The sequence below is a fragment of the Corylus avellana genome, chromosome 6 (genome assembly GCF_965113065.1).
Source record: "Corylus avellana chromosome 6, dhCorAvel1.hap1.2, whole genome shotgun sequence".
Lineage (NCBI taxonomy): Eukaryota > Viridiplantae > Streptophyta > Magnoliopsida > Fagales > Betulaceae > Corylus > Corylus avellana.
Genome location: NC_142495.1, coordinates 26876472 through 26889649, shown reverse-complemented (window position 1 = coordinate 26889649; position 13178 = coordinate 26876472). Strand labels below are relative to the sequence as shown.

General features: G+C 36.3%; 1 protein-coding gene and 1 pseudogene across 1 annotated transcript; one reads left to right on the top strand and one right to left on the bottom strand.

The window, feature by feature from the left end:
• Positions 1-2015: 2015 nt before the first annotated feature.
• LOC148585087 (uncharacterized) lies at positions 2016-2987 on the top strand (annotated as a pseudogene).
• Positions 2988-6305: 3318 nt separating this feature from the next.
• On the bottom strand, positions 6306-11853 carry LOC148585086 (uncharacterized). The gene is made up of 4 exons (XM_088517698.1): positions 11775-11853; positions 10562-11290; positions 10268-10397; positions 6306-6634 (listed from the first exon to the last, which is right to left on the bottom strand). Exons 2-4 carry the CDS (start codon positions 11168-11170, stop codon positions 6306-6308), a joined length of 1068 nt encoding a protein of 355 aa, XP_088373824.1. The 5' UTR covers positions 11171-11290; positions 11775-11853.
• Between the last annotated feature and the right edge of the window lie 1325 nt (positions 11854-13178).

The window sequence follows — 13178 nt, the reverse complement described above, 5'->3', positions numbered from 1 at the left end:
TAGAAATACAATGCGTCGTTTTAATCCAGCATGGTTCAAAGAATATAAATGGTTGGAGTATAGTATAGAAAAAGATGGTGCATATTGCCTATGTTGTTATCTATTCAAACCGGACTTTAGAAATCAAGGAGGGGGAGATTCGTTTGTTACTGAAGGATTTAGTAATTGGAAAAAGAAAGAGAGGCTCGAATGTCATGTGGGAGCTCACAATAGTGCACATAATCAAGCTCGACAAAGATGTGACGCTTTGTTAAACCATAAAAAAGCATCATAACAGTTTTTGACAAGCAATCGGGTCAACAGAAAATGTTATATATGACTCGTTTGAATGCATCAATTGATTGTGTTCGCTTTTTACAACAACAAGGATTAGCATTTTGTGGCCATGATGAATCTAAAGGTTCAAGCAATCAAGGAAATTTTTTTGAATTGTTGCGGTTTCTTGCTAAACACAATGAAGAAATTGATAAGGTAGTCTTAGATAATGCTCCTGAAAATCATCAAATGATTGCACCACATATTCAAAGAGATATAGCAAATGCGGCAGCAAGTGAAACTCTAGATGCTATTCTTAAAGATCTTGGAGATTTGCCATTTGCTATCTGATGCGAACCTCAATCGACTTGCTTTGAGACCCAACAACAATATTGGAATACGGACCCAAGAAAGCTAAAATGCAGATTTTGATAGAAAACCTTGACCCAACGTTTACAAATGAAACGCGAACCAAAGGTATAACGAAACAACCCTCGACCCAACGTTTATAAACGAAACGCGAACCGAATGTATAAAGTTTGAACGCCACAAGGAAGAATCCTTGATAAGTTCACAAGTTCTCTGAAGAACTAATAGAAGAAGCAAACCTCACTTTTGTATTTTCATTCATGATGTCCATTACAATTGAGTGCATGCTATTTATAAAGCATGACTGAAAATATGACTACCTACTTGCTATGGAAAGGAAATTAAATTGGTTCCAACATTGGAAAGTAAATAAAGTAAAAAAAGACTAACTAATAAAAGCCTAAAATTAAGGTTGATTTGGTCTGAAATTTGCAGCTCCTCCATGCCAAAAATAGACTGAGATTGGCAATTAAATCACGTCTAAGGAAGGTCTTGAAATAGATAAGTCAATCAACCAACTAATTGGCATGTAATTTGGCAAGTCAATCATCCAATTAATTGGTATGTAATTGGATAGTCAATCAGCCATAATCAACCATTAATCCATGCCATGGCTAAGGAAATTTTGTGCAATCTGCTCCATGAATAGCTTGAATCAAATTTATTACGCCTTCATCTCCCTTTGGGCCAAGCTTGGAATGCCCCATTTTAGAATCAGCCCAAATCTCTTGAATCAGCCCATTAAGTGCTTCTTTGATCTTCTTTGATCTTGCTCTAGTAATAGGCCCAACTGGAACATGCAATGGATCCTTTAATGGTGCTTGTCTAGTAATAGGCCCAACTGGAACATGCAATGGATCCTTTAATGGTGCTTGTTGAATCTCATCATTATCCTAGTTGATGAATCTCGTGATATATCTGTTAAAGAACAATTGGCAATTGTGTTGCGTTATGTAGATAAGCGGGGCCATGTGATTGAATGTTTTTTAAGCATTACACATGTTCACAATACCACAGCTGTAGAATTGAAGAAGACAATTGATTCAGTGCTTAGTAGGCATAATTTAAGTATTAGCAGATTGCGAGGATAAGGATATGATGGAGCTAGCAATATGCGAGGTGAGTTGAATGGACTTAAAACTCTTATTTTGAATGACAATTCGTCTGCCTATTATGTTCATTGCTTTGCACATAAGCTTCAACTCACTTTAGTTGCTGTTACCAAAAATCACATTCAAATTGCAACTTTTTTTAGTTTGGCCAATAGTATTTTTAATGTTGTTGGAGCATCATGCAAACGTCGTGACATACTTCGTGAAAAATGAACTGCTGAAGTAATAAAAGCACTACAAAATAATGAAATGTCAACTGGTCGTGGCTTGAATCAAGAAATGAACCTAAAGAGACATGGTGATACGCATTGGAGTTCTCATTATGGTGCAATTGTTAGTCTTATTGCCATGTTTTCTTCTGTTATCGATACAGTTGAAGACATTGTTGAAGATGGTTTAAATTTTGAACAGAGAGCAGAAGCAAATATACTAAATCAATCACTCCAGACGTTTCATTTTGCTTTCAATTTACATTTGATGAAAAATATTTTGGGGATTACAAATGAGTTATCTCAAGCACTACAGCGAAAAGATCAAGATATTCTGAATGCAATGAAGTTAGTTAAAATTTCAAAGCTGCGCTTACAGGCTATAAGAGAAGATGGGTGTAATTCCTTATTTGAAAAAGTTACTAAGTTTTGTGCCAAAAACAAGATTGTTGTCCCCAATATGGATGAGCTTTACCAACCTCGATCATGACGAAAAGCTCAAGGCATGAAAAATTTACATCATTACCGTGTGGAGCTTTATTATACTGTTATAGACATGCAACTCCAAGAACTTAACAGTCGCTTTAATGAGGCAAGTTCTAAATTATTACTCTGTGTTTCGTGTTTAAGTCCAGATGACTTGTTTGCGTCTTTTAACAAAGAGAAATTGCTTAGTCTTGCTCAATTATATCCGAATGATTTTTCAGCAGTTCAACTTATCACTTTAGACAACCAACTTAAAACATATATCTTTGACATGCGTTCTAGTGATGAATTTGCAACACTCAAAGGGATTGAACAACTTGCTAAGAAATAGGTAGAGACAAAAAAGGATGTCGTATATCCCTTGGTTTATTCATTAGTGACATTGGCATTGATTCTGCCAGTTGCGATAGCAACTGTTGAGAGAGCATTTTCAACAATGAATATTGTTAAAAATCGTTTACGTAACCGAATGGGAGATCAATGGGTGAATGATTATTTGATTACGTACATTGAGAAAGACATATTCAAGACCATCAGTAATGAAGAGATCATGTAGCGATTCCAAGGTATGAAGACTCGTCGAGGACAATTGAATTAGCGCTAGTCGTGACAAAACAAATTGTAAGTTCTATTTATATGTTTTAGAACATAATTAAAAATTTTGTTGAATTATTCACTTATTCGGTTTGTTATATTTTTGTTCAACTTTATTTTTTGTATTCATTAAAAAAAATATACTTCCAGTAGATGAATTTCCTGCGTCCGCCATTGAGGCTTGGCAAGCTGCCTGCCATGCCGCCTCCCTCTTTCAGAAGCCTCGTGACAACCCCGACAGGCAAAGTGAATGTTAAAAATATTATGTTATGGTTATTTACTTGTTATTTACTTCTTTAAGTATTATTAGTTTACAAGGTTTATCTTTTCTTAATCTACTAGGTTTACCTTTCCTTAGTATATTGGATTACTTGCCTCTCTATAAATAGAGGCATTTGTATTCATTATTAACACAATCATAATAGAAGAGATGTAGTCCTATATGCTTCCGCTCTCTCCTTTCTTTCTCTCTTTCTTCCGCTTCTAATATATTATCTAATATATTTAACATGGTATTAGAGCCACTTTTCTTCCGGCGCTCCCTCCGGTGACCTCCCTTTTTCATTCGTCCACGCGCTAGGCAATGCTTCACTGTATGCCCTAGTGACACGTCAGCCCTACCGCCATGTCATCAGCCACTACAATGTCAACACATCAGCCACATTAGCACCTTGACATGGTTGACTTTTCCCTTGTTGACCATTTACTTTGACTTTGACCACTAAAAAAGTTGACCAAGTGTTTTTTATTCAATTTTTTGTCATGATTTCAAATTTGTGGTCTATTTTTGCTTTTGGCATCTCTAAATGGCAGAAAACAAAATTCTTCTCCAAATTTAGGCGTTTGTTTTATGCGGTTCAAGTTTGTTCATGCTTGTTCAATTCGGTTCCATAGCCTTTTCTTTAGCGTAGTTCAATCCGGTTCATTCTTCTTGCGGTAGGCACTCTCAGGTCAGACCAATCTTTCCTCAGGTCCATGGGTTTTCGGGCCAAATAAGCCCTTTTTCAACCGGCTCACTTATGCCTTGTCAAATGCTGTCATCACCGGTCACTGCAGCCTCTCCTAGGCTATTGATCCATTACTAGTGAAATTTTTTTTGGATCAGACCTTTCAACGGTCCAAGGGTTTGAGGTATGATTAGCCTCTTCAATCGGCCATTTTTCTCCCTATTTAGCTCAGCCGACCAGGCGAGATGGTCTACTAGTTAGAATTTTTGGGACAGACTTTAGCTCAGCCAATTAGGCGAGACAGTCCAACGGTTATGGGCCAAACAAGCCCCTTTTTAACCGGCCCTGCTTTTCTCAGCCGACCAGGTGAGCTTCTTCATTATTAGTATATGGTTTTCAAGTCAAATTACCATCAAGTGAACCAAGCTCCAGCTTAAATGCATAGCTAAATTTAGGCATAATCCACCGGTCTCTAGCAACTTTTATGGCGTTACTCCGGCAACTCTTTCGGCACAAGCAGCTTTTTCGGTAAATTCATTTTTCTTAACATAGCAACTTTTATGGCATTACTTCGGCAACTCTTTTGGCACAAGCAGCTTTTTCGACGACTTACAATTTTTCTTTCCCTTTTCTTTTACCCAAACTCAAGTTTACACATTGAGTTTGAGGGGGGATGTTAAGAATATTATGTTAGAGTTATTTACTTGTTATTTACTTCTTTAAGTATTATTAGTCTACTAGGTTTACCTTTCCTTAGTCTATTAGGTTACTTGCCACTCTATAAATAGAGGCATCTGTATTCATTATTAACACAATCATAATAGAAGAGATGTAATCCTATATGCTTCCGCTCTCTCTCTTTCTTCCGCTTCTAATATATTATCCAATATATTTAACAGTGAAAATGCTTAATATGAAATCAACAAATTCTTTATTTGCTTCAGCAAAGATCACCCTTTGCCTCTTCTCGTCTATGATAAGCTTGAGGCTTACTTTTGTTGCTGCCATGTTAGGTATGTCAGTTACTATAAATCTTCCAGAAATTGTCCTCTATTGGCTTGGTTGCTACCCTTTTTATAGCCTTTGGACTATATGGAATGGATCTCACTCAATTGAAAGTGTATTCTTTTGCCACCCTTCGCATTTGCAGTCACCATTCATGAACCTTCGGAACTTGGAGCAGTCAAATACACTTTTTGCTGCAATGCGACTGTTGATTTTCTCAATGGAAAATCCTTTCAGTTTAATTTCCCCACAAATTAATGAGAGATTATCATTTATGAGTAGTAACAACAAGTACTTGAAGCAATATCTTAAAGAGGCGTGATAAGACAAACTTTTTGACATAATTTTGGCCAACTTTTCTCTTTTTTTTTTTTTTAAATAAATAAAAAATTCTAAAACAATAACATTCTATGTTGTCCTTTTTTTATTTGGTATTTTTCTTCATAAAAATAGGTTTTTTTTTTAAAAAAAAATGGTCATTATTACGAAGAAAAAGACCATTTTATATATATATATATATATATATATATATATATATATATATATATATCAAATAAAAAAAAGGGATGTTATTGCTTCAAAATTTTATTTTTAATTTTTTATTTTGTTTTCTTAAGAAATGACCACATATGATAAAAATTGAACAAAAATTGTGTCAAAAAGTCGTCTTTATCATTTTATTTTAAAAGCCAATTGGAGTTTGTGTGCATTTGTTTCGAAATTAATTCATTTACCGAATAAAGGAAATACTGAAAACTCTGATGGGACTCATCTACCCACCCAAATAGACTTCTTTGTATTTCTCGGTCTGAGAATCGTAGAAGAAGAAAGCTTGCAAGAGAATCCAAGACCCAAAGATGGTAAATCCTTAAGAAACGACGACGATCCACATAGATTCACCTTCTTCTTTTTCCTCTCGATCCCCATCTCTCTCTCTCTCTCTCTCTCTCTCTCTCTGCAACACTTTCCACCTCTCAAGTAGCCGTACCATCCACCCACTCTTTCCACAACCACCCCCACTCCTTCACACATCCCTAAAACCCACAGAGATCTAGAGAGAGAGAGTGATGAAAAAGAAAAGGGTGTTGTGATTTGGATCCAATTCTTCCGGTTAAAGAGAAATTAGATATTCTCTAATTGTTAATTGTGACCCTTTATTTTAAATTCAATGACTTACAAAATCATTTAAACTTTGATAAAACAAAAGTCAGCATTTAATGTTTCGGTTATGTAAAAGTAGCTGGCATTTTATAGACCACTTAATTTAAAATGAAGGGCAACAATTAATAATTAGAGAATCTCTAATTTCTCCTCTATTGGATGGGATCTCAATCCATTGCGATCTTTAGGATGACAGTTGCATGGAGGAATTGCTTTGAATCTATCATGTAGGTGCGATCAAGGAGATCCAAGACATATTTGAATTGTATAAGATGTAGGCTAGCAGCATCTCGGATAGCTTGGATTCCCAGAAAGTATCCAAGAGTCCCAAGGTCTTTGATAGCAAAGTGAGCTTGCAATTTGCTGATGAGCCAATTCATGGTGTCTTCATGGTTGCCAGTAAGGATGATGTCATCTACATATACCAAGAGAAAGACGTGAACTTGGCCATGATGATAGACAAATAGAGAGTGGTCCACTTGAGAGCCACTGAATCCTATGTCCAATAGTGCATGAGATAGATGAGTGAACTAAGCCCTTGGAGCCTGTCCATAGAGGGATTTGTTTAACTTGCACACATGATTAATTAGGATAAGAGGATTCTATGAAATCTTGAGGTTGCTCCGTGTAGACTTCATCATCTAAGACACCATGAAAGAAGGCATTAAAAACATCTAGTTGCTTGATTGCCCAATTAAATTGCACTACCAAGGTAGAATTAACCGAATGGTGGAATATTGTTTGATAACAAGGCTAAAAGTTTCATAATAGTCAACACCACTCAGTTGGTCAAAGCCTTTAGCTACAAGACGAGCCTTAAATCTCCACACAGCCATCAAGTTTTTGTTTGACTTTGAACACCCATTTGTTCCTAACTACATTATGATGAGGAGCCCTAAGGCATAATGTCCAAGTCTAGTTGGAGATGAGAGCATTGTATTCAAGTAGCATGGCTTGGATCCATTCTCGTTTGGAAGCAGCTTGTTTAAAGGTTGAGGGTTCTGAAGGTAGAGAAATAGCTTGAAGGGCTGAAATGAGGTGTTTACTGGTGTGGAAGAGTTTGAATCTAGGGAATTCCTTGGGCTTTAGATGGCATGTCTGTGATCTGGTGATGATTCGATTGATAGGGGCAGCAGGTGAATGGGCGGTTGTGGTGAAGTAAGGTCCAAAGAGAGGGCATTGTTACGAGGAGAAGTTGGTGGTTGTGAACAGGAAGGTGATGGGTCATCCGCACTACAAAAAAACAATTTTTTTCTGACGTGAATTTTCTGACGTGTTGGGGTGTCTGACACGTCAGAAATTTTTTCTGACGTGGCGCTCCTGACGTGCGTCGAGTGTCAGAAACATAGGTGTCAGGAAAAATTTTTTCCTGACGTGCCAGTGGGTAAAACGTCAGAATTTTCTGACGTTCCACTGTCCCACACGTCAGAAAATTGATAAATTAAATAAAAAATTAATTTTTCGTTTTTTTAATTTTTTCTGGAATTTCTTTTTTTTTTTAATTAAAATTAATTTTCAATTAAATTATTATTATATTTTTTTTGGGAATTTCTCTGCACGGTAGTGCAGATCTGCCATGGCCACTCCCTCTCTTCTTTTCTCTTCTTTTCTCTCTCTCTCTCTAGCTCTCTTCTTTTCTCCATGAGCTCTCCCTTTTCTCAATTTTCTCACTATCTCCCTCATCTTTTCGATCTCCATGGTGCAGTTCTGCAGGTTTGAGTTTTTGAAAATATTTTCAAAAACTCAAACCGAAAAAATCTTCAAAAAATTAAAACCAACCATCAAAAAATCAATCTAACAAACCCAAAAAATCTTCTTACCGATCTTCGATCTCTTCTTCTTCTTCTCTTCTCCATTTTTTTTTTTCTTCTTCTTCTTCTTCTTCTCTTCTCCTTTTCTTTTTCTTCTTCTCTTCTCCTTTTCTTTTTCTTCTTCTTCTGCTTCGATCTGCTGCATGCTTCTCAATTTTTTCCCTTCTCACCTTCTGTTTTTCTTCTTCCTTTAGAGGTGCTGTGCAGTCGGTGCACACTGCACAGAAGCAGGGAGATTCAGACATGCAGGAGAGAGAATGCACATGTGGGGGGAAAATAAATGAAGAGGGAAAAAGTTGAGGGTGGAAATAAAAAGAGGGAAAAAAAGTTTAAAATCCCGCCTATTTTAAACTGGGGGGAAAGAAAAAAAAAAAAAAAAAAAAAAAATTAGAACTCAAAAATCGCGCGCCAGCCTCTTAATTAAGAGGCATGGCGCGCTGGCCTTCAGGATGGGATGCGTGCGCTCCGAACCGCGCGCCGCGCGTCCCTTCCTGACGCCAGGAATGCCTTATATATATATATATATATATATATATATATATATATATTTATAATTATACCTACTATACCTATAATATCATATATAGGTATAATTATAGCTATATATATATATATATATATATATATATATCTGATAATTTTAATATAATTTTATATAAATTATAAGTAAATAATTTTAATATCTGATAATTTTATATAATTTTAATATAAATATCTGATATATATAATGATTTTAGATATTATGATTTTAGAATAAAACCAATTATAATTATCTGATTTTAGAAATATCAGTATGCTGACGTGGCATATCGCCACGTCAGCAATTTTCTGACGTGGCGATATGCCACGTCAGAAAATTCTGACGTGGTATATCGCCACGTCAGAATTTTTCTGACGTGGTAATATGCCACGTCAGAAAATTCTGACGTGGCTTAACGCCACGTCAGAAAATTGCTGACGTGGCATAGCACCACGTCAGCAATTTTCTGACGTGGTAAGTCCTCACACGTCAGCAATTTTTTCAATTTTTATTTTTAAGAAAATTAATGAACCTCCCGACGTTGTGGTGTTTGCCACGTGAAATTTTTCCTGACGTGTGAATAGTAACACGTCAGAATTTTCTGACGTGTTACTATTCACACGTCAGGAAAAATTTTCCTGACGTTTTATATCCCACACGACAGAAAATTGCTGAGGTGGCAAAAAATTTACACTGTAGCACACGTCAGAAAACCCCCTTTTTTTTGTAGTGCCGTAGGATTGTTTGAATTATCTAAGGTTGAGCTCTAAGGTGAACATATTTAGGGTGATCTGAGGATGGCAATTCAGAGGATGGAGAAGTAGCAGTAAACGATGGAGCATTAAAATAATTAAGATGAGAAAATTCAGCAGGTAAAGGATTTGGTAGAATCACTAAGGATGTACCTTAGTTGGGAGTGACCTTGCGGGAGCCTTGTGAGAGGGACATACCTTTGGCATGAAATTGGTTTCCATCGAAGACAACCTTTCTAGAGAGATCAACTTTGTTAGTTTGAGGATCAAAGCATCTACACCCTCACTGATTAGCACCATAACCCAATAGAATGCAGGGTTTGCTTCTAAAGGATAATTTTTGGTTGGCATAAGGTCTAAGGAGATGATAGCATAGGCAGCCAATTGTTTTCAAGATGGTGTAATCAAGTGCTTTGTTGAACAACTTGGAGAAAGGTGATTCATTGTGAATAACAGGGGAAGCTAACATTTTAATGAGGAAAATGGATGTGAGGAAGGCATTCACCCAAGTATAAGTATAAAACACTTTGGAAAAGTTATTCAGCCACCTCCGTTCGAACGGCCTGCATGTGATCAAAGCTCTCTGGAACTAATACTAAAAGTCTTCTCGTTCAAACGGTTGTGAATGGCCTTGCAAACAGTCCATCCTGGAAGTGTTACAATGTGCTCCAGTGAAGCCAAAAGTACATGTAGGATACAATTACAAGGTTTTAATCACTAGAATTTGTCAATCACATATTTGACAAAAATATCCAACATGTATAATTCTGCCTGCCCCACAATATGGCAGTATGTTTTATTTATAATGACAAAGGTAATGTTTTATTTACAAGATCAATAACACTAAAAACCTAATTCTATACAATTATCTTTAAGAGGTAGTTCTCTTCAACAATTATTCTTACAAGAGTTTCTGTTTGATCAAAGGTAAGACTTTGTCATTGTCTTTATCACAATATGTTATATGTGATTTATCATATATGTTGTATGTGATTTATCATATCAACATGCCACCGGCCGACACTGGTACGGATCATGTGATTCACCTGCGTAACTGGCCACCCTTGGCTGACGTGTGGCTTCAGCTTCGCTACTAGCTTCAATGATCTTGTTCGGATTGAAAACGTCAGTCAAAACAGTCTTTGAATGTAAAGAAGCCTTGACCAATTTCAAAGCCTAGCATCAAACCAGAAAAAAATAAGTAAAATATATAGTTATAATATGTAATCATACTAGTAGCATATATAGCCTTGTTCAATGTTTACCAAACATGCAGTAAAAGAGGCATTTTTAAAAGTTGTACTGAACAGAAAACAAGGGATGATTATTGACTGTCATACCTCATCCATGCCTAGATCGACGACTTTCTCCTCAATAGCCCCCTTGGTAAGCAGAGAGATAAGGGTAGTGGAGGACAAGGGCTTCACCTCAAGATCATCCATCACCACGTATGTAACTGTCTCTTTCACGTAACCTTCCTCACTAGTGGAGGATGCCCTAATTTCGCTTGGTGGGTCTACAAATCTTACATTCCGGTCCATCTTAAGTTTGCACGAAGGACAAATTGTGCTATTGTCAACAGCAACGTAAAACCAACAAGTACTGGAAATGGTCTGACACCTATACAATTGACGAAATATTGTCGACCCAACGTTTGGCAAAAGGAGAGGGACTTCAGCACCGGGCATGATTACTTTGGGTTCTAGCAGAAAAAGTTTGTTTTTGCCTGGTTGGATGTAATTAACACTCATATTTTTAATGCTCTGGTAGAGGCTTGGCAAGCTGCCTACCACGCTGCCTCCCTCTTTCAGAAACCTAGCTACAGCTCCGACAGGAAGAGTGAAAATACTTAACAGAAAATCAACAAATACTTTGTCTGCTTCAGCAAAAACCACCGTTTGCTCGTTTCTGTCTATGAAAAGCTTGAGGCTTACGTTTGTTGCTGCCATGTTAGGTGCTGGCGTCGATGATTATAAATCTTCAAATGGTTAATGATCAATGTGGCAAGAACCCCCAATAGGCTTTTGGCCTACAGAGAATTCGCTCTTGCAAGTGCCTTCTTATGCTAGCTACGCTTTCCATTACAATTTTCAGATAAACAAAACAAAATTAAGGTCTTAGTTAAAAAGAAAAATAAAAACAAAATTTTTTTAAAAAAAAAAAAAAAAATTCCTATAAATTGTGTAGGTCCTATCACTAAAAAAACCCATTTTAATCATCACTCCGGATGCATTTTGCATTATTCTTCCTCCATGAATTTGTAAACAGTGCCGCAACCCATTTTTTTTATTCTACAAATGATCGATGGGTTGCATAATAAATTAATTTATTGTAAACCCAATTAAATGATGACAGTGAAAAGACAAGAAAAAATAAAAAATAAATAAATAAATAAGAAGAAGCGTTTTTCTTTAGTGGGTATCTTTTGTACTTAGCATATTCTAGATATGTCTTGATGTTCATAAAATGTAAATTATGTTATACAAAATTATAATTTAATATAATCCGGTTTGAGTTTCAGCTCAAAGCATTTATAAGTTGTAACTCGTATACCTTTTTGATGTGGGGAAGGTCCACTCGCTTCCGAAACCTGTCTTTCTTCTTCGTTCGTTTCAAATGGTCTGAACCTGATTTTGTTGGTATGAACCTCGATACCTCTTCATCTTGTTATTACTCCTTAAATAGCCAAAGACAACCACCAAGTCCGTATTCGAATAAGGGATTGAGTGCCCTCCACAATCTTTGGGGTCAAGTCACTTTGGGACAAGAATAATTCCTTCCTCTTTTTATTAAAGAAGACCCTACAAGTCACTCTTCCTCTTTTTATTAAAGAATACCCTACAGGGTCTTCTTTAATAAAAAGAGGAAAGAATTATTCTTCTCCCAAGCAGAGGGCTTCGTCCATGGTACAATTCTGTTAGTAATTTGTCCTATCATTCCTATCTAATTTCGCACCATAGAATTTTATACACATTGGTTCTTAATTTCGAATTACTTTTGTGGTAACTAGGAATCACTTATTTCCGTCATGCCAAGCTAAAATGTGAGAAAATATTAGAATCTCCAACAATTTGATGCTCATATTGATTAAAAGATTAGAATCACTTTAAAAAAATTATTTTACTGCATTTTTCTTCCATACAGTACATTAAATATGCATAAACTGATATAACATAGCCATCTTGGCTGTTCAGTTAGCTACCTCTTTGAGCTTTGAATGCCTATCTTTGGAAGGAGATCCTCTTCTAGTGATTTTGGTTGTGAACAATCCGCCTCTTTTTTATTTTTGGTCCTTTGCTAATTGTATTTCAGATATTAGTTTAACTTTATCCTCTTTTCAAAGTTGGAAATGCTTTGAAAATTTCTCGATATGCTAATTATACAGCACATGCTTTAGTTAAATGGTCATTCGGGGTCCCCTATTTGGAAGCATTCCCACAGGGCATGGGGTCCCCTATTCTCTTTTCCATTTAGATCAAGAATGGCAAGGACCCTCCCTTGTAATTCTTTTTCCTCATTCAAAAAAAAAAAAAACATTTGTATTAACAATTCTAACATGACTGATATTAAGCGCTACTAACCATTCAATAATGGTCAGGTTGATCTGAGCCCAATCAAATTTTGCCATGTTAACCACACTTGACAGGAAATCCATCCTAGGAATTATCTTCAACACCAATACCAGATTATAATTAGTAGAAGCTTACATGACGTACAGCAAGTAAGTGAACACCAAAAAGTTACAATCGAAACAGCTCTTGCAACTAGTAATTAAACAAACTGATTTTTGACATTGCCTTGATTGCTATAATCTCATTATTCATTCAAAACAATCAATCCCTTGATTTTCTCTTTCTAATACTGAAAATAATCAAATTTCCACATATCCCTCGTCCTTATTGGCCCCTGGGGTGGCCGAACCAGCCCTTAGGGCAATGGGGTTGCCTTCGGCCACCC